Source organism: Sphaerodactylus townsendi, linkage group LG05, assembly GCF_021028975.2.
Source record: "Sphaerodactylus townsendi isolate TG3544 linkage group LG05, MPM_Stown_v2.3, whole genome shotgun sequence".
NCBI lineage: Eukaryota > Metazoa > Chordata > Lepidosauria > Squamata > Sphaerodactylidae > Sphaerodactylus > Sphaerodactylus townsendi.
In genome coordinates, this window is record NC_059429.1 from 34382224 (window position 1) to 34403808 (window position 21585).

Consider the following 21585-nt stretch of genomic DNA (forward strand, 5'->3'; position numbering starts at 1 on the left):
ATGTGCAAGTTTTCCAGTCAGTTTAGAGTGTCTTTACTCTGCTTAAATCAGTGGGAGTAAACCAACTGCAGTTTGAGCAGTTGTCTGCATTTCAATGTCAGGCCAAAAGGGAGCTTGTTCCAACTTTTGAATCAAGTTCTGCCCCTAAGAGTAAAGGCGGCAAGAAGAAGGGAATCATACGAATATTTCAACAAGCTGTTTTCATGCACAATTGCAGTTTAATATCTTTCTGTGACATCTAAATGCTTTCTGTGTGGTTTCATAAGGATCACTGGCATTTTAGACAATTGTAAATGATGAAACAGGCTTATCTCTCACTGTAGTTGATTTAATTTTGTTTGCATTAAAGCAGAATACCAGAGCATGCTGCCATTCAGGCACAACATGAAGATTCTCCGGGGAATCTTGCAAGAACAAGAGGAGATGAGGTAGGCTTTCCAGAGCACTTTCCACTACAATGAAACGAGGCTCTGTTCTCCTCTTGTATATTCAAAAGGAATCACTCCTGAATTAGAATTTTCCTGTTAGTATAAAAATATTAAGTCTAAATGAGAAATACTAGATTTGTCTTCATGCTTACCCTAAACGGTGTGTGCATCTTGTGCTTCTAACACTGGGTCTTACATGCCATTTCTGAAGTACTGTTGTCCATAATGTTCAATATTTGAATTTTGTTGTTCAGTGTGCCCAGTTTTGACTTCTCATGATAAGCAGCAGTGTACCAGCATTTCCTGGACAGGAAAGCAAATTGTTACCACTCTTTGTTGCACCTAATTCATTAGGCTACTATATACTCTGTGGCATAAGGGCATTACACCTCAATTTGTCAGAAGTCCCTAACTGTAAATATCTTGCGTTTGACTGCACAAAGGACCACTTGGGAACACTATTTTCTCCTGCTCAGTAGTAATGGCTTAAACAGCTCACGTATCTTTTGGTTTTAATTGTATTATCCTCTTGAAGGATGTGGACTTTTCATAACACTGGAGCTCACGCCTGTTTTTCATCTCTTTGGTATTTTTAAAACACACACACACACCAAGTAGGCTTTTTTGGTATTGAGCTCTTGCTTCTCCTCTACCACCACTACCATCCACCACTACTCAAGTAAGATCACTCCGTTGTTTTGAAGAACACTGTTTAAATCATTCGTTTTATTCATGGCTAATGCTTGCATTCTACACTTGGTGCTGTGCTGTAATGACATCTGCTTGTTCAGTATAACCATTGTACAGTGTTAGAACAACCACCAAAATAGTCATGCATTCTCATCTAGAGAGGTTCTTATTTAAAACAGTACCCAAGATAGTCTGCTTCTAAATCCAGGAAAAGCTACATAGGTATGCTGTTGGCTCCAATTCAAAAAGCTACATACATAAATCCAGGAAAATCCATAAGAAAGCTACATAGATTGATGCTGTAGACATACCCTATTTTCTTTAGGTATGCAGGTAAATTTTATTGTATATGGCCAAAGCTGCACAAGCAGTGGTAAATAATATAACATATTATATAAACATATTATATATATAAAAACTATATATAACATATTATAAATAAATATAACATATTTATAACATATTATAAATAAATATATATAAATTAACAAAAGCTGTACAAGCAGCAGTGGCGAAGCTCCCAGGGGAAAGGGGGTGCGCCACACACTAGGCGTACGGATTTGGGTCACGTGGGGGGGGGTGCAAAATTCCCCCCAGCCCCTCCCTCTTCCCACCGCACCCCCCACGGCGCCCTCCACTTATTTTAGGAAACCAAGCAAGTTGGAGAACAGGCGGGAAGGGGGAGGGGCAGGTGTGATTTCCCCCCTTACGGCGCCCCCCCCCCCACACTTACTTTAGGAAACTGAGCAGGCTAGAGAATAAATAGCTTGGACTCCCAACAAGATGTTAAAATGGTAATTTCTCTGAGGGGGGGCTTTAATAAAAAGATTCCTGAAGGTTAATATGCATTGCAACTATGTTTTTTATTCTGGTATAGAAATCCAGTGTGTAAGCACATCACTGCAAGCTTTCATGCTTATTATTACTGAGGAGGAACATTTTTTTTCTAAACAAGAATGGAATTTTATTTCTGGAATTGTAGAAAATGTTCAAAACTGCAGACATAATCATACATATTCCAATTTTTCACACAACAGGATGACAAATCTACAAAGCAGTTCATTTGTGTCAATACTCTAGAAGATACACAGGCTGTCAGAGCTGTGGCTTTTCATCCAAGTGGCACCATGTATGCTGTTGGCTCCAATTCAAAAACCTTGCGAGTGTGTGCCTATCCAGACCTTTCGGACTCAAGGTAAGAGTGATTAGGCACCATGTGGAAGTCTTTGTTTCACTTCACTGTTTTCTGATATCTGTGTTCATTTCCTCTCAGGGCTTTTCTTTCATTCATTTTTCCATTTCCTGTGTTTTTTAATCTCAGTGATTTAATGCTGCAGGGTCTGCAATTCTTGAACCACAAAAATATTACCTAAAACACATTCTCCAAACACAAATACTTTGAATAATTTTACCCATTATCATGTTAATAAGATTTCAGTGTAGTATTTCCTTTTTGGTAGCAATCTCTAAACAAGACAGCTATGTGGAAAACATTTCCTTCATTATTGCCACTGCATTTTTATTAAAATGGTTATTTGAAATCTTACAGCATAAAATACATCCCCCAAACCAAGATTATTGGAATAATTATACCGAACCTCAAAACTTCAACTTTTATGTTCAAATGTTAGAAGAAGCAACTGTTGACATTGTATGGGGATTATTTGTTAATATCAACAGAACTTCCTTAATACATTCATTTTTAACAATTCCACAATTTCTTATTTTAATGGCTGAGAGATTTTTCAGTGGCTATGTCTTTTTCACCTTATTAAGGTTCTGTTTTTCTTTCAGCATTTTTCTGTGTGGCTTTTTGTAGCAGCTGTTGAGGTGGCAGTTTTTTATTGGGGAAACAATCACTTTCTCACCCCCATCCCACCTGTGGCTGCTTTTAAGGAAAGTTAAAGACACTGAGACCTGCAGTCCTTATCACTGATCTCTTGCATCTGATCTGGTTTTGGGCAGTTTGTCTGTTACTGTTTGCAGGACAGACATTGCCGGGTGTCCAGAAGGGCAGAAGAATTTACTATGTCTCTGTTTTTCCACCTTTTCCTGTTTGCTGTGCTGCCTGTTGGAAAGCAAGCAAAATAGTTGCTCCAGTATCTAGCAGGTGTAACATGAAAGAGCAGAATAGTAAGCAGATAAGTCACTGGTTGTGATAGCATCATATCAAAGCCCTTCGCAAGCCAGTGAGCCAGCAACGTAACAAATGTAAACAATGTTTTAACAAGACAAACTATCAGTGCAGTCTTGCCAAGTGCAGGGCAGTGATGTCAAGATTTGATTTTAACAGCTAATTGGAAAATGCTCTTGCCAGTTGCGTATCTGCTGGGCCAACCTTATTGAAATGTAAACTAGATGGTACCAGAATAACTCGCAGATTGAAATATTACTGTTTTCCCAATTTGTGATAGTTTATATTAATAAATGAGCCATTTCCACTTTTTTGTTTTCTTTAGTTAATATCTTAATGCATATCCCTGGTTCAGTTTACTACAATGTGAAACCAGGTGTGTTACGCTGGCAGCATCCCAATAGTTTGGGATGTCAAACCAGAATATGTCTTGATTCAGCAATTGGCATCATAGTAAAACCACTTCAAGCTGTTACTTCACAGTCTCAGTAACGAGACTCTTCTTTATTGTCTGTGGCAATTGGTGCTTTTGTGCTTTTTACTGACTACCAATATGCCTAAATTACTTTGTGTAACTGACTGTCATTAGTGACCTTGGCAAAGAAACTGTTCCGTTGAAGTCATTGAGATTATTACAGAATACTTTCAGAATTACCTATTTAATTTTTGGTTAAAAGTCTGAGTAAAGCAGACACTAAAGAGTGGAGTTTCAACCTATTCATACCTCATGCTGAGCTTTCTCACCTCTGTGATCATATATGGCTGCAAGCATGGCAGATACTACAACAGATTCCATTTGTGGCACATGTTAATTCAATATGAGAAATGTCGAACCGCTTGGTGCTTGTTCAGTGGCTTTCACTTTGTTTCATAAATGTTGCCCAGGTGAAGTGTCATTTTGATGTGATTCATCACACAAGCCAGCTCCCACCTCTTCAAATTAAAAAAAACCCATAAATGTTACTCACACTGAATATCTTGTGAGGTGTGTGTTTAGTCTCTTTATAACTGTTTGCTTATATGCTGTTTAGCTCCTCCTCTGCTGTTCCTCGAAAACTGGTATTTGACTTAGGCAGATCTTCGCTCTCTTCCTCTGTAAAGATGACAACAAAGTAACTAGTAACTTTATTTCCTCTTACAAACTCTTTGGAATTGCTAGATCATGTTTGTTGTCTTTATTTTTGTTTGGTTTGTTATTCTGTGCTTGTTGCTAAACTAATTGAAAATAGCGCCTTTTTTGTATTTTGTACTTCCTTGCCTCCCATTATTCATATATTACTATTCCAGCCCTGCTTTCGAGCTTCTACAGCATGACTTTAAAATAATCTGCTATCAGTAAAAAGCTTCTTGTTTATATTAAATTTACTTTGCCCTGCTAAATTATTTGCTTTCATTTGAGCTGCGTAGGAGTCGTATGAATGTGATTTCATGGCTTTTACATAACTGTGTTATTTCTGTGTTTAAAAATTTGCAAACTGCTCATAGTTAAGTTAAAGTCGAGAAGAAAAAATGCCGTATTATTTCTATAATTATTTAAAACATGAGGATTGTGAAAGCACTTTGCAATAGAAGTTATAGGTGAAAACTGACTTCATGTGCACTCCCATAAATCTTGTAGGCAGTTCTGTTTTTAGCATTTCACCAACATTACCTTTGCAGTATCTGAAGTATTGTATAGATAGTGGATGGTTTTAGGAAAGGGAGAATATCTGCCTTCAGACATTCAGAGTAGGTCTGTAGTCTGCAAGTTTCAGCTACTTTGAAATTATGGGTTGGCATTAGCTGTAGTAATGTTAGCAATGGTTTTACTGCAATAGCACATACTTTATATAAAGACACTGGCCTGTTCTTTCTCCCTTGACTTAGAAAAGTATTGAGAATGGTAAACATCTTCAGTAGAGGCACAAAAAAGCTCTCCCCCACCCCTTCTGAGAACTACATATCTTTAACAGCACAACTGTTCATCAATCCTAGCAGAAGGCCCATATGCCTTATTGGAACCAAGTACAAGCTGAAAGTTCACCTTTAACTGGGCCCTGAAATCCTCTGTAACATGCAGAAGTGCTTCCCAAAGTATGCAAAGATTGTTGGTATCCATGTTGATCTGAAGCAGAATCTACAGCAGTTCTGTGGAAGATGCATCAGTGTGGAAAATAGTTTCCCGATGGTACAAATCTTGAACTCCTCTGTTAGAATGAGCTCTTCACACATATATATATGGCCACTGCCATATATATATTTGTGAAGAGCTCATTCTAACAGAGGAGTTCAAGATTTGTACATATATATATCTTGTACAGATATATATATATCTGATTTGTACAGATATATATATATCTGTCAGATAGCCTTCTGATTTCTTGGAGAACTTGTACTGTAGTCTTCTAAAATAAATGTTCCTGTTGCTGCATAACCAAGTGCATTCTTACAAGTTCTATGTGAAGCTTAGAAATGTTAAATCATCACAGCGCTAAAAATTAAATTGTATTAACAGACCACATTTTTTTCCCTACTGGCCAAGAAGTTTAACAAATTGGCTGTTTTTATTATTATTGCTATTTTTCTGAGAAAAATATCCTTCCAGATTTCCTTCTGGAAAAAAAGCCTTGTTTGTGTTAGGCAGTGGAAAATTAATGTGCTGTGTAGGGGAAGAGTTGCAAATTGCATGCTTCAGTGCAGAAGAAATATTTGCTAGGTTGTTGTTTTTCTTAAGCCAAATCTTTTAAAATATAAAAGCTTGTCTGCATATTCTTGTAAAATGAGGGCAGATTCACACATGTCCTGCACTTGGTGGCTAGGAGGACTTTGGATCACCTGCGTTCTAGGAGTTTTGTTTCTGTGATGCAGATGATCCTGATCTGGCAAGCAGGGAGAGGGGGCTTTAGTGTAATCCCTGCTTTAATTTCCCAACCTGAAACTATACTGTTGGGGAAATTTGCACATAGCATTGGTATATGCTCCCCCAAGGCCATTTCAGATGGGAAAATGGTACATAAACTCTTTCTCCCTGTGTACCTTATGACCAAACTAGGTGTGATGCTGGCCACTGCCATTTTTAAACAATTGGAAAATGTTTTGTGCCCCTTCTGCTGTTTCAGCACTTGAAAAGTTTGGGGGGTGGTTCGAGAGTGCCTCAGCCTGTCACACTGTGACTGTGATCAGGTTTGGGTTATTGTAGCATTTATGTTAAAAGGGCAACAACATCCAGTATGACACATAGGCCATTTCCGCATTGCCAAATAACAACGCCCTAGGAACGGAAAAAACACTGTCCCTAGGGTGCTGTTTGCACAGGAGGTGCTGCTGCATCACAGCAGCATCGTCCTTCCCCCCCCCCCCTGCGGTGCAAAGATGCTGCTTTTAAACCTCGCTCATTTTTTTAAAGTGGCGTCTTCCCGCCAGCGCAGTGTGAACCGCACTGCTGTGAAGGCGCCACTTTTGGCCCCTCCAGTGTCTGTGAGGGACTTACCTTGCAGCTCCGGGCAGCTGAAATGACACGCAAAGTTGTCACAGCAGACATTATTTGGCCACTGCCCTTTGTCTCCTTGGGCTTGATATCACAAGGCCATTCAGTATGCTGAAAGGTTCTGCTGGATGACTACTTGAGGACACAATGGTGGTGGAGAAAAAACTCATTTTCCCCAACACCACCGCCACATGATAGGTATGATAATGCACTCTAACTTGGGTTTGGTCAGCCTTGCAGCGGGATTTAAGCCACCTACACTCTAGCTGTCAACAGTCCTGTTCATAGTTCCATAAAATACAACAGAGTTTTACGGGATCTACAGGTAAGGCAAGGGCACTTGAGAGTGATTATGTCGATGGCCCTGTTTGTCTCACCATTTCAGAGAGACCAAGGCCTCGACAGGCGAGGCATCCATACCTGCTGGAAAAACCTTCAGAGTATTCAGGACCTGCTTGAATTCCATAAGTCTCTGAGAGCGGATCATCTCAGTGGGTCTCCCTTTTCTGAGGGAAGGGGGGTGGGATTGTCACTGCAAGCCCAAATCATACCAGAAAATGGTTGACCCACAATAATGAGCTTATAATCAACTGTTCTATTAACAGGCCTGCACTATCACATTCTGTGGTGAAGACTAAATCAAGGGTATGACTTGCTGCATGAGTTGGGCATGAGTTGGGCCAGTCACAAATTGAGTCAGACACATAGTTGTCACCAAGGTGAACCCAGGTGTTAATTGCAGAGCTGCCTTAAAGGGCCCCGTCCTGCAAAGAACAAAGAGCACCTTCCTTCTTGCAGCCAGCAATTCCAGTAGAGCTGAGCAAAAGCAAGTGAGGCAACCAAGTGGGTTTCCAAGTCTCTTACCCAGTAGACACCGTCTATAGCAATTTCCCTCTTCTGACTGAATATGAAGTATGAAGAACCCAAGCAGAGTGAAAAATGAACATGTTATTAAACAAATACTATAACAATTAAGTTAAAAAGTGAACAGTTTAAAATGGAGCAGCAATAATACAGGAATGCTCCCGTAATCATTGTGTTTAATCATTGTGTCCTCAAGAGGCATAGGGTGGGAAAATGGTGCCCAGAGCAAAATGGCTCCCAGGACCTCCCACCCTCTCCCCACTTACCTTAGTTTAGCTGGCTGCTCTTTGCAGCCAGCTGAACTCCAGACTGCTCCGGGCTTCTGCCGGGCCTGGTGGGGAAGGGGGTGGGGGGCGGACCCCAGTGGTGCGATCCACCCCATGGCAGCTATGCCACTTACACCTACTCAGGGCAAAACTCACACAAAAAAGAAGGCAGCTAGAAACAACAAAGTATTCTAACTTGTCTGCTTTGCTTAGTTTCTACGGCTTCTGCCGGGCCTGGTGGGGAAGGGGGTGGGGGGCGGACCCCAGTGGTGCGATCCACCCCATGGCAGCTATGCCACTTACACCTACTCAGGGCAAAACTCACACAAAAAAGAAGGCAGCTAGAAACAACAAAGTATTCTAACTTGTCTGCTTTGCTTAGTTTCTGTCCGTAGATTAATACTTGCTTTATTGTTTGTGTACTCATTTCCCACCCATCACTGAAGTCCCTGGGCGGAAATCCTGGAATTCTTAGCTTAGCGGATGCTTGGGAACTGTAGGACTATAAGCTGTCAGGCTTTTGCAGAAGAGAGGCTTCATTGAGGCCTAAAGTCTAGTCACTCTTCTGAAGTTGCCACCCTCTAGGTGGAATCTGAAGATCTTCTGGAATTACAACTCCAGACTACATAAATCATTTATTTATTTGTTTAAAGGTTTCTTCTACTTCTATAAAAGTAGATAAGATGGCTGCTTTGGAAGGTGAACTATATGGCATTATACCCTACTGAGGTCCCTCTCCCTAAATTCCACACTTCCAGGCGCCACCCTCAGGTCTCCAGATCTTCCAGTTGGTAACCAGATAGGGATCAGTTGATCTCCAGCTATAACCTGGAGGTTGGCCAACCCTCTCCTTGGTCTAGGATCATGACAGATGGGAGTTGCAGTCTTCACTGATAAGTGATAACTTGATTAGTTGTAGGGATATTTTTCATGATGTTATAGAAATATTTTCTACAGGTCATATTTCCATTGCAAAATAGATGAGAATTAATTTTAATTACAAATTAAATGAGAATTAATTTTAATTACAAATTAATTTTAATTTACCACATACCATGTCAAAATTGTCTTTCCCCCTTCATTGGCTTTACAGAAGAGTAGAAAAATGTCAAGGTGCATAGTGCTGAATCCCAGCTTATGCACATGGAAGACTTTTGAGGAACTGTATCTCCCTAGCTTCTCCCTAGTTTCCCCTAAAAATCTTCTTCTGAACAATGCCATGTGGGTAATAAGGATAGAGAAGTAGACAAAATCATCTCCCATTTGCACTTGAACAGAACAGGCAAACTGTTAAATACCTCTTTCCATGTACTTCTGTTTGTAGAAATTAGCATTCACTCCACAGTCTTTGTTAGCCAGATCTGTATGTATACTCACTATACAGAGATATTATCATCTTACCATCCTTTACTGTATTTTTCTAGTGTTGGTAACATTCCTAAACAGCCAGTGGTTCGTTTCAAAAGGAACAAACATCACAAAGGATCAATCTATTGTGTGGCATGGAGTCCCTGTGGACAATTGTTAGCTACTGGTTCTAATGATAAATATGTAAAAGTGCTTCCTTTCAATGCAGAGACTTGTAATGCAACAGGTAAGTACCAGTTGCTGCTGAGTGAATTTGACTTGCAAACATGACCCTTAAAAAAACTCTTCATTTAATTTTTTAACACATGAGCATGTTGATCTGCTACATAGCGCAAAGCATTAGTCTTCATGTTTCAGATTTTTTTACAATTTCTGAGTCTATTTTATCATGTAATGTTTATTCTCCTATTGCTATGCACAGCACTCTAAAGAGTAAGATAAAAAAGGTAAATCGTTTCCCTGCACAGTTCACAACCTAATTTTCAGAGAGAGGAAGAAAACTGGGAGGGTAGAATAGTAGAGGTAACTTTCCAGTCCTCTTTCTGATAAGGTGCAAGATAAGATACCTTAAGATAAGATACCTTTTAATTATACTGACAATATCCAAATTTCTTTGCAACTACTTGTCAAGAATCCCCAGTCCAAGGAATTCTCTGAATGGGCCAGCAGCATACAAAATTACAAAACCCAGGAGTATGAGTCCTCACACCTACCACCAGCCCCTTTCACTACCAAAACAGCCAGAAGCCAAGGAGCAAGCTTCCAGCCTTCCTGGGATTAAAGCCAAGATAAATCACTTCTGCAAAGTAGATTACTTGCAGAACGAGTTTCACAAAACAGTTTACTCAGTAAGTGTAGCCACTTGAATTAGATTGAAGCCATCTGAAGACAAAACACCACAAGATAAACATGAAGTGAGTAATTAAAACTTTTCAAGAATATTTCTAAAAAGAACAATGAACAGGGAGGATTAAAATAACAAAGGCTAAATCTAGAGGACTAACTATACCATAATAACATTAGTTCAGATTAGCAGATGTTACTGTTGCAACTGAAATCCTCTAGCATTCAAATTCCACTCTTTCCAAGAGTCAGCATGGACAGGCAGCCTGTCTGAACCCATAAAGCAGGTACAAAATCAAAAGGTCCAATATTGGATCAAGGAGCCATGAATAAGGCACTAAGAGCAAAACTAGACGGAACATGTTAAACTTTATGGTCAAGGGTCTGAGTTGGCCTGAGCTCATTTGACCAGTCAGATCCATGGCTGGTGGTGTCAATTAACTGCTACTAGCCATGTGACCATGGGAGGTTTGGTCAGTGTAAGATGGGGTGATGAGGGTTCATACGTAGCTAAGGCCATTCATTTCTCACAGTTGTCAAGGCTCATTATTTCATCTTTGCTAATTGGATGGAATGTGGCTCTACTGTTTTTAGCCTTGGAGACTAGAGCTGAGTTAGGATAGAACAGTGAATGGCGAACCTTTTCAAGACCGAGTGCCCAAATTGCAACCCAAAACCCACTTATTTATCGCAAAGTGCCAACATGGCAATTTAACCTGAATACTGAGGTTTTAGTTTAGAAAAAACGGTTTGCTCCAAGGCGTGTGTTACTCGGGAGTAAGCTTGGTGAAGCAACCGTGCAACGCTTCAAATGGGTGAATCATGACCCTAGGAGGGTTTACTCAGAAGCAAGACCAGCTTAGATATGTGTGTGTGTGTGTGCGTGGGGGGTGATTTTCCGCTCCCCCTACATAACGAACTCTGTGTGCGTGTGCCCACAGAGAGGTCTCTGAGTGCCACCTCTGGCACGCGTGCCATAGGTTCGCCACCACTGGGATAGAAACTACCTCCTCCAGCACCTGGGCTGTTTTGTGACACCACTAAACATTTCTCCAATATGTATCTGTACTCATTTGAGCATAAATTATCAAATTCAAAATCATTACAAATTACCTCTTTGATATATCTTGACAGAGACAAGTGTTTTCAGAATTGTGTATTAAGATCCAGTCATTTTAGAATTTTCAGATTAAAAGGTACAGTTGGTAGCTAATGTTTTTTTGCAGCAGAGGTAAGGAAATGCAATTAGGAGAGTCTCCTAAAGATACCCTGAAAGTATCCAAAGTAGTATGTTAATTATGACATGTCATAAAGTCAATAAGATACTGAATTGCAGAACCAGCAGCACAAGTAACATAAGTGGAAAATGTTAGTGAAGAGTTGTTCCTTGATGATGTATATTATTTTGTGCTTTGGAGTAGGAGGGGAACACATCAGGAACAACCCAGTTTCGTTTAGGATTGAAGGATTAAGTCCTGTTTTCCCTTATCACATGGTCCCGGTCTGAACTGCCAAGTGCAATGTACTTTTGGCTGTTTTACTCCCAGTACAAACTCTTAGCAAGGCCATTTGACTGCATTGATATCTATATAAGTTCCTGGATTTGTGCAACTGATCTGGCCACTCTATACATTTTATGTATTTAGTCATAAAATAAAAACATGTCAACAACTTGAATGACCCGAATTAACAGCTTTCCAAAGCATTTCTTCTTGAGAATTCATAAATGAGTATGTGTTAAGTGCCATAAAGTTGCTTCTGATTTAACAGCAACCTTCTGAATTAACGACCTCCAAAACATTCCATCATTAACAGCCAGGGACTTAGGTATAGATTTTTTATGGGGGGTTCAGGGGGCGGAGCCAGTCCCCCACCCACCCTGGGGGCGTGGCCACACCTCCCCAAGCTCTGCCCCCAGCCTAAGTGCTTATAAAGGCAGCTCTCCGAGGCCAAGGATGGCAGACTTCCCTGCCCTCTCTCCCCCACCCGCCCCCACCCTCTGGGCTCGTAGCTGGCAGCCCCTTCTGCCCTCCCCTCTAAGCAGAGGCATAGCTAGGGAAAATGGAGCTCAGTGCAAAATCTGAGTTTTGCGCCCCCCCCCAATGGGCGGCTGCTGTGATGCTGGAATCCACCCCCAAACAGCATCACTTTCAATGGTATTTAAACTGAACAGCCCCAATTCTCCTTTTAAATCCACCTTAAAGGGAGAATTTGAGGTCCCCAGTTAAAACAACTTTGAAAGTGATTCTGTTTTGGGGTGGATTATCCCCAACCCTGAAACAGCATCACTTGCAATGTTTAAACTGGGGACCTCAGATTCTCCCTTTAAATCCATGCCGAAGGGGGTAGATTTAAAAGGAGAATCTGGGGGAATTTGGGGGGTGCCTGCTGTCAGGGGTGCAATTGTTAAGCTAGCAGCACCAAACTTTCAGGGTATCTTTAGGAGACTCTCCTAATGGTATCACCCAGGTTTGGTGAAGTTTGGTTCAGGGGGTCCAAAGTTATGGACCCTCAAATGTGTAGCCCCATCTTCTATTAGCTCCCATTGGAAACAATGGGGGATGGGGGCACCCCCTTTGGGAGTCCATAGCTTTGGATCCCCTGAACCAAACTTCACAAAACCTGAGTGGTATCAGTAAGAGACTATCCTGTTGATACCTCCCAGGTTTGGTGAAGTTTGGTTCAGGGGGTCCAATGTTATGGACCCTCAAAGGTGTAGCCCCCATCTTCTATTAGCTCCCATTGGAAACAATGGGAGATGCCGGCACCCACTTTGGGAGTCCATAACTTTGGACCCCCTGAACCAAGCCTCACCAAACCTGGGTAGTATCATCAGGAGAGTCGCCCAACAAATCCCTGAAATTTTGGTGCTGCTAGCCCAAAAATGCACCCCCTGCAGGCCAAAAACTGAAAAAACACAAAAAATACCAAAACCCCCACAAACCGAGGGGGGGCGTAGCGTCGGAACTGCAATGGGGGGGGGGTTGAACCTGAGGGGAAAAAAACCCTTACCTATGTCCTTGTTAACAGCCTTGCTCAGGTCTTAGAAACTCAGAGCCATAGCTTCCTTTACAGAGTCAATCGATCTCATGTTGAGTCTTCCTTTTTTTCTGCTGTTTTTAACTTTTCCTAGCGTTATTGTCTTTTCCAGTTCATCTTGTCTTCTCATAGTGTGACCAAAGAGTAATAGCCCAAATTTAGTCCTTTTGGTTTCTTGGGAGAGCTCAGGGTTGATTTGATCTAGAACTCTCTTGTATTTTGATGGTCCACAGTATCTGTAAAACTCTCATCCAACACATTTCAAATGAATCAACTTCTTCCTGTGAGCTCTCTTTACTGTTCAACTTTCATATCCAATCATAGTAGTGGTGAATGCTATGGTATGAATTACCTTGATCTTGGTCGCTATTGTCACATCCTTACACTTAATAATCTTTTCTAGCTCCATTTATTGTCATAAATATGACCAACTCTAAATTCTGTCAAACATTTTCTGTTTGGCTGTGTTGTATATGAATAAGCATTGCTAAAACTGGAACAGTAATTCATTCTCTAAAACGCTGGGTAGACTTTGTTTGGAACTAGCATGGTGATCAAGGTCTATGATAAAAATATCCTTTCAGGTACTTTTTTTTAAGCCCAAAAGAAGCTTTACTAATGCACTAGGTAGCAGGGAAAAAACTAGGATCCAAGGTATTCCATTTTTTGACATGCATGGAGCCTGTTTTTGATACTGTAAACAGTCTCATAGGATCTATTCCAAAACCTCTTCATGAGATTTAAATAAGTGGCTGTTTTAATTAATATTGTATCTAATCATGAACAGTACATTGTTCTAAACAAATGTTCCCTAAATTATTTTCTGATATTTTAATTTTATTGAAGAGAAATGGCCTTAAAAATGCAATAGAAGAAGAAGAGTTGGTTGCTATACCCTGCTTTTTTCTACATTTTAAGGAATCTCAAAGCGGCTTACGATCACCTTCCCTTCCCCACAACAGGCATATTGTGAGGTATGTGGGGCTAAGAGAGTTCTGGGAGAATGATAACTGACCCAAGGTTACCCAGCAGGTTTTATGCGAAGGAGTGGGGAAACAAATCTGGTTCACCAGACTACAGTCCACTGCTTTTGCAGAGGAGTAGGGAATCAAACCTAATTCTCCAGATTAGCGCCCACCACTCATAACCATTATACCATGCTTAAAACAATTTTTGCTCAAAGGTATGCAACTGGCATATATAGTAAAAGCTCTAAAACTTTGCTAAGCATGGGCAATTTATACTTTTTAGGTATAATGGCCTTTTAGGTAATATCCCAGATCTGGAGTAAATATATATTTATTTCATTTAGATCTTGCATTTCTCTGCAATGGGGACTTCAAGCAGTTTATATTGTTCTCCTCTCCTTCATTTTATGCTGACAACAACCACGTGGAGTATGTTAGCCTGTGTGACTAGCCCAACGATACCCAGCAAGTTTCCGTGGCAAAGTGGGGATTTGAATCCTCCAGGATTCTAGTCCAGCACTCTGACCACTGCACCGCAGGTAAAGAATACCTTTGGCTGGGGGAATAAGACTACCATGTCCTTGCAAGGGTGATTTTATTCCCCTGTCCCCAGACCTGGATTTCTGGAGTAAATCCCCTTCAATCGTTTGACCAAAGCTGAGTTTGGACTATCTCACAGAGTAGAATTTACCAGTAAATACAATAAGCTTTATTGAAAACATTAAGAAAAGGTTCAGGCATAAGTAACAGGTGCAAAGGACAATCAGGTGCAATAAAATAACAAAATCTAGCTTCCTGACATGATTATTTCAAGCATCATGGCAAGCAGGTTACAACATCTTAAAATCAGCATAAGTAGCAAAGCAGGGGGTAAAAGATACAGCAAGATGGTTCCTGGCCCTTTATTCGTCCTGATGATATTATTGGGCTATGTTTGGAAAAACTTGTGCCAGATGTTTATAGGCTTAGCTTTGTAGGAAATTGAACTACTGATCCCCTGACCAGTGTAAGCCAGTTAAGAATGTGATCCATAGGATGCTTATTGAAAAAGTGCAAGATTCCACCCACCCATTTGACACTGCTGAGAGCAGTTATGACAGATTGCTTTGAAACACAAAAGTTTGATCTCAAGCTTTTTCATCTTACCTTGGGAACAGTTAAAGAATTTGGAAGCATTTGATATGGAACTCTCTCTTTGTTATTCTTTTAATGCTTTGCTGACACATCAGGCTATACATTTTTAACATGGCCAAATACTGGTGGTTAAACTGTCAGGTTGATATTTATTTATTTATTTGTATTTTCTGTATATTTATTACCCACTCATCACCAAAGTCCCTGGGTGGGGTACAATAATAAAAAACACCATAAACATACAATCATGTAAAACCATCCTAAAATCTCCTTCCCATCCCCCACCCTAACCCACTCTCCTAAAAATACCCAACCCACATAGAGCCCACCCCAACAAATTTCAGAGTTTGGGCTGGGGCTAAAACCAGGAGAGAGCTGGTACCAAAGAGGGCAAGTACCAAAAATAAAAGGGAGTATAGAGGTGACCATCTCTCTTGACAGCTGTAACCTGTTGTTTTTTCCAGGCCCTTTTGGGGTCAAACAGATTCTCAGGTAAGTAAACAGTGTGCTTACTTGAACTGGTTATCAAGTAATGCTTTTGATTAGTTTATATGCTGTCTCAAGAACTGCTTTAAAATATGACTATAGCAATTAGTAAAAAAACATAATTTACTGTTATGTGTTCAAATTATATTAGGACCAGATTTGGAATTCAGCATGCATGATGGAACTATTAGAGATCTAGCTTTTATGGAAGGTCCAGAAAGTGGTGGGGCCATTTTAATAAGTGCTGGAGCTGGGGACTGTAATATTTATACAACAGACTGCCAGCGAGGACAAGGTCTTCATGCTTTGAGTGGCCATACTGGTAGGTTGCTGTTAATTTTTACCTTAAGTCATGGGATTTTAAATCGTTTTTTCAAATGCTTTGCTGGATGAATGAATCATTTAAGAAATTTGGAATGTATCCATGGTATACACAGAATCTTAAGAATATAGATTATGAGAAGAAAAATGTCTTCTATCCTGGTTTATTGGAATAGTATAGCATTGTATACAGACATCACATGGTTAATATTTATGTGGTGAACTCCCTTTAGGGTTCATCCCTTGAACTGAATCTGGACTCTGCTAACAATGACACTACTGGCAGTCCCCTATCTTAGGGCCAAACTAGATGATAACTCTGGCCTGTCAGGTCACGTTCCTCTGAGCTGACACTTTTTAAAAAGACAAATGTGATGTCAGGGTACTATGCACATTGGAGCCCAGTTCAGCTTGGGAGTGCAGCGCAGGCCCAGAACAGACATCAGTCTTCCCTCCCATGCTGGTTTCCCGTGCTGGAATGGCTGTGGGAGGAGCTTATTTGCCCCCTGGGAAGGGTTCCATGTGTTGCAGTCAGTGGGGCAAATAAAGCCCCCCCTCCCCCCAGCCACTTTGGGTGAAGAAAATGTCTAGTTTGGCTCTGAATGGAATGTTGTCATCTTCAGAGTTTCTCCTATCTGAAGTAGTAGCTACTTAAATTCTTTAATTTAGAATTAATTTTGCTTTCCTTCAGAATAAATTTTAATAGATTTTAGGAAGAGGAAGTTAAATGTACATTAAGAACCAGCAATATTTCTAAAAAAGATGTTTGATTACTAAATTTTCCATTTGTGTGTAATGCTTGTATGTATTTATTCATTGACTTTATGCCGCACTTCTTTCCCCAGTGGGGACCAAAAGCGGCTTACAAAATTCCTCCTTTCTCCATTTGATCCTCACAAAAACCCTACGAGGTAGGTTATAAGTGGAGTAGTAGGCCTTAGGATTCCCCCAGTATGCTCATGGTTTGCTGTGTATGAATTGTTCCTTTGTCAGGCCATGTGCAAACCCAACAGGAATAACAGCTTTTGTATCTTCTGAGTGAGACTGCTGCCTGTTTGAGCATTTTCATCTGTCTTTTTGAAGCACAGCACTTGTTCTTAATTGTATGTGCTAAAAATATTGTTGATTCTAACGTAAAGAATTTTGTGGCATCCTAGATAAAATACAAGACAAATCAATATTGTTATTCTTATTGCAGGTCACATTTTAGCACTTTATACATGGAGTGGATGGATGATAGCATCTGGATCTCAAGACAAGACTGTGAGATTCTGGGATCTTAGAGTACCGAGTTGTGTTCGGGTTGTTGGAACAACATTTCATGGAACTGGTAAGTTTGCTGCTGTTATTCCATCATAGCTAGGAAGTATAGCTGCTGCCCCAAAAACGGGTCACATAAAATATAGCAGTTTACTAATGCACTAATAATTTCTCCAGATGAAGAATTAATATTCACAAATATTCTGAAAATTAGCAAAGCTTCGCTCCCAGTACTTAAAAAAAATGGATTGACAACCTCACCTGCAATATAATGCATTCAACCACACCTTTGCATAGCAAGTTCCACCCAAACACTTAATGATTGGTTCCCCACACTGGGACATGGACGATATACCCCACTAAACTTTCCCTTCTCACTAGACACAGTGTGAAACATACTTTTCTCTGTGATACACCTCTGAAGATGCCAGCCACAGATGCAGGCAAAACGTTAGGAACAAGATCCACCAGAGATCCACCAAGGCCACACAACCCGGAAAACCCACCAGAACCAGCTAATATTCACAAGTTTAAGAAAGTGTGCTGGGCCCATAGTTAGATTATGTAACATTTTTATCAGAAGTATAGAGGTGGTGAGTCCAAATTCATATAGATGTCATTTTGAACTGTTGTTTGTGTATTACTGGCCAGGCTGATTTTCTTTTTGTATGATCATGAAAGTGATCTTTTTTTTAAACTTAATGTACAGGATAATATATTCAAATATTTTATCTTATACATTAGGATAAATTAAAAAGTATGCTCAGCATGGTCAAGATAATTCTGTACTTCCAGCTGCAACCTACAGTGTATAAAACAACCATACTTGAAATCAACAGTTTCTCTATTAATAGACACAATGTCGTCTGAAAATGCATCTAGCTTTATTCTGATTATTTTCTATATTTATATAAGGAGTAAAGAGGGTCCTGTTGTTTAACAGTTGGGTTTTCTTCTTGTAGGCAGTGCTGTGGCATCAGTAGCTGTAGATCCTAGTGGTCGTCTTCTTGCAACTGGCCAGGAGGACTCCAGTTGTATGCTCTATGACATTCGTGGTGGGCGAATGGTACAGAGTTATCATCCTCATTCCAGTGATGTCCGTTCTGTTCGTTTTTCCCCTGGGGCTCATTATTTGCTCACAGGATCTTATGATATGAAAATAAAGGTGACAGACTTGCAAGGTAATTTACCTCAGCAACAAACAATGTGGAATGTTTTAATTCTAAAGGTTTATGCATAGATTATGTGGGTGGGGGAGCCATGGGTGATAGATAGTGATAACAGCTCAAGTGACTTCTGGAACTCAGGGATGTCACAGAGTAAGATTTGTGAATAACAATATAAATCAGAGAAGAAGCACAAGCTGTATATTCTGCATCTTGGCAGTATACAAATTCATCCTAAGAATTATGGAGTTTTCAGGAATTTGACCAAAGTGTTGTTTGTTAAAATGATCAAATGTACATGGATACATAAATATGAAGTGAGTGGTAATGCTGTTTAAGGTTCATGTAACCAATAACTATTCTGTTTTCTCTTAGGTGACCTTACTAAACAGCTTCCAATAATGGTGGTAGGAGAGCATAAGGACAAAGTGATTCAGTGCAGGTGGCATACACAAGATCTTTCTTTCTTGTCATCTTCTGCAGACAGAACTGTAAGACTCTGGACATTTAATGGCTAAAATGTAGTTTTTAAAAGCAACCCATGCAGATTAAGCACAGACGTACAGGACTATCGGAACTTTTGGTAGGCATTTTAAAAAAGAGCAGCATTTGACCTGGATGCCTCACGGAGAAAAGATACCTGCCACAGTTACCTGATTGCTAGGAAGTGTTGGTGTGTTATATTATTACTTTGCAGTGCTTTCTCTGTGATCTCATGCTGCTATGACCTATTGTAGTCTTGTTGCCGAAGTCTGTTGAAAGGTTCCTCGCATTGTCAGTGTGCACTCAAAAATAAGACTAATTGTGTGTTTACAGTTTAGTGTGAACTGCATTCTTTAGTCTTTGCCTCAGTAACAGTTTTTTCTAGGAAAAAGTGAAACAACCACAATTCAGTTAAGGTCATATGACATATTATTAGGTCCACACATAATAGCAAATTACAAATGAACTAATAATGCTGTATTTCACACTGATGCATACATCACACCCTCACTAAGTGGTCAGTTTTCTTTTGCTAGGAACACAGTAAAGGTTTGATTTTTTTTCTTAGTACCCCTGATTATGGTATCTTAAGATGACTAGTAGCAGCTGATCCTTGATCACAGTTCATTATGTGTGTGGTGCTTTTCAATTTGGAAACTTCTAATGGGGCTGGTTTTTATCATTAGATTATGTTTGACAGGTAAACTTTTGGTGGGAAAAATGGTTTGCTGAAGAGACATTAACACTTTTGAATGCAACAAAATACCTCTGTGTGTAATGTACTGTAGAAATGAAACAAAGCAGTTGCAGGTGGTTGGAACCACAGTTTTTAAGAGTGATGGCCATGATCCCACAAACATCCATGGTCACATATGGGAAGACAGCATGTGCAGTAGAGAATTTCTCTGTAGTTTCCACCAAGGCAGATAGCACTGTTGAAGATTTTAACTCATTTTTAATTGAAAAGTAGCTTAGCTTTTCATCAGTGCAACTGACTTCAGTGGAGTTCCAAGGAAACTTTATTTCGCAAGTGCTGTTATCTCATATGGGGCATTTTGAGCACCACAAGAATATTAAAGGCAGCAGCACGGCTTGAAACGCTATGCCTGCATGATGATGTAGAACTACATGATCTCCCAGTTGAGAACTTTATCTGGGTTTTTATTTCTTGCACTGTTTATAATACAGAATTGCAGTTTTATTTCTAAATATCTTAGAGTCTTTTATGTTTATGTATTGTTTATATTTTCATATTGTACAGTTATATTGCTTTTAAATTAAATTAATATTTAGGTTATTTATTTGAAGTACTGTTAAAGTTTGGTTTTAATTAATTCTGTGCATCATAGAAAGTCTTTTTAATTATCGTAAAAAAGTTGAGGTTACTATAGTAGTGTATATGTGCTTTAAACTCAATAAAAACTTTCAGCACTTGAAACTGAGAGGACCTATTATTTTGGTGTTTCTGTAGTATTTCAGATATTTCATAGGTTATTAATTTTACTACATTATCATAACTCAAGATGGTGTAGTTAAATAAATTAAAATAATAGTGAGGCAGCTTTTAGAACTGGTCACTGGCTTGGATTCCATGATTTGTCAAGTGCAGGAGCTGATAGTTGTGGATTTTATTCACATCAATCATTTCATAGGCACCTAACATGCAGAAAGCTATTAAGAAACTATGGGGGTGGGAAGCTGAAGGGAGAAGGGGACAACATTTCCTTGTCCTCCCTGTTCTATCACTGCGGAGTGGGATTGATTTTATCCACTCTCCAATGTATCCTACTGACCTGGGTAGCTATTAGATCACACCCCAGGAATAGATTTTACTGGGGGAGCGAGGTGTGGAAATGATCCACAATTTTTATGTCTGCAGATTGCAGGGTCTCCAACCCATAAATTTATCTCTTAAGCAGATTATGTAAAACCTTTTGAATCAGAATTAAAGCACTGCCCTGTAGCAGCTACTATATGGTCTCAAAGGGACATGCCTATAACATAAAAATGAAATTTAATGTTTGTGCTGCCAGATTCTAGTCAAATATTTAAGCACTGGCCTAAATCCTACCTTGTTCATTGCTACCAATTCAATAGCGTTGACTGAAGAAGTGTAGCAACATGAACACTTCCACAGCATTCACAGAACTTCGCACTACCTCCGCACTCCCATGCACTCATTCAAGTTATATGGGTGTCCCTGGACATCTCAACCCATTTGAACTGTATATAATCCAGTAGGCACCAGAAGGGGTACAAGTTTTGTTCTTGGTGGTGTATTGTCCTCATCTCACAATTCTGATACCTCTCTACAATCATTCCTTTCAGTAAATTCACAAATGACAGATACTTTCTTCTAACAGGAAGATGTAGGGGCTATTTCTTTATAATATTGCTACCCTGGCAACTAACAAAGTTCTCAAAACAGTTTACAAAAAATATTCATAATCCACATGAATAAAATCAACAAACCAATTCACAATTCAGACAAGCAAAGGCATATCAACAAGAAGAATTTAACTAAAAAGTCCAAGATTCTGTGAGTTGTACTGCAGTAAAGCTAAGAAATCCTACCTTGTGTACATTCAGAACAAACAAACAATGCAGTGCAGTTCTGTAATATTTAATCGTCTGAGTTGTAAGTCCTCTTTACAAGCAGTATTTATTTA

General features: G+C 39.8%; 1 protein-coding gene across 6 annotated transcripts in view; it reads left to right on the forward strand.

Annotated features, from left to right (window-relative positions):
- Positions 1 to 20354, forward strand: part of WDR47 (WD repeat domain 47) — a 48799-nt gene extending 28445 nt beyond the window's left edge. For 3 of the 6 annotated variants that reach the window (XM_048496897.1, XM_048496899.1, XM_048496898.1), the window contains exons 9-16: positions 350 to 428; positions 2156 to 2313; positions 4284 to 4364; positions 9273 to 9442; positions 15838 to 16008; positions 17206 to 17337; positions 18230 to 18448; positions 18809 to 20354. In XM_048496897.1, coding sequence (XP_048352854.1) covers positions 350 to 428; positions 2156 to 2313; positions 4284 to 4364; positions 9273 to 9442; positions 15838 to 16008; positions 17206 to 17337; positions 18230 to 18448; positions 18809 to 18951 — 1153 coding nt within the window. In that variant the 3' untranslated portion in view covers positions 18952 to 20354. The remainder of the gene's footprint in view (positions 1 to 349; positions 429 to 2155; positions 2314 to 4283; positions 4365 to 9272; positions 9443 to 15837; positions 16009 to 17205; positions 17338 to 18229; positions 18449 to 18808) is intronic. The other 3 variants (XM_048496900.1, XM_048496901.1, XM_048496902.1) reach the window with 3 other exon arrangements.
- Positions 20355 to 21585: the final 1231 nt, after the last annotated feature.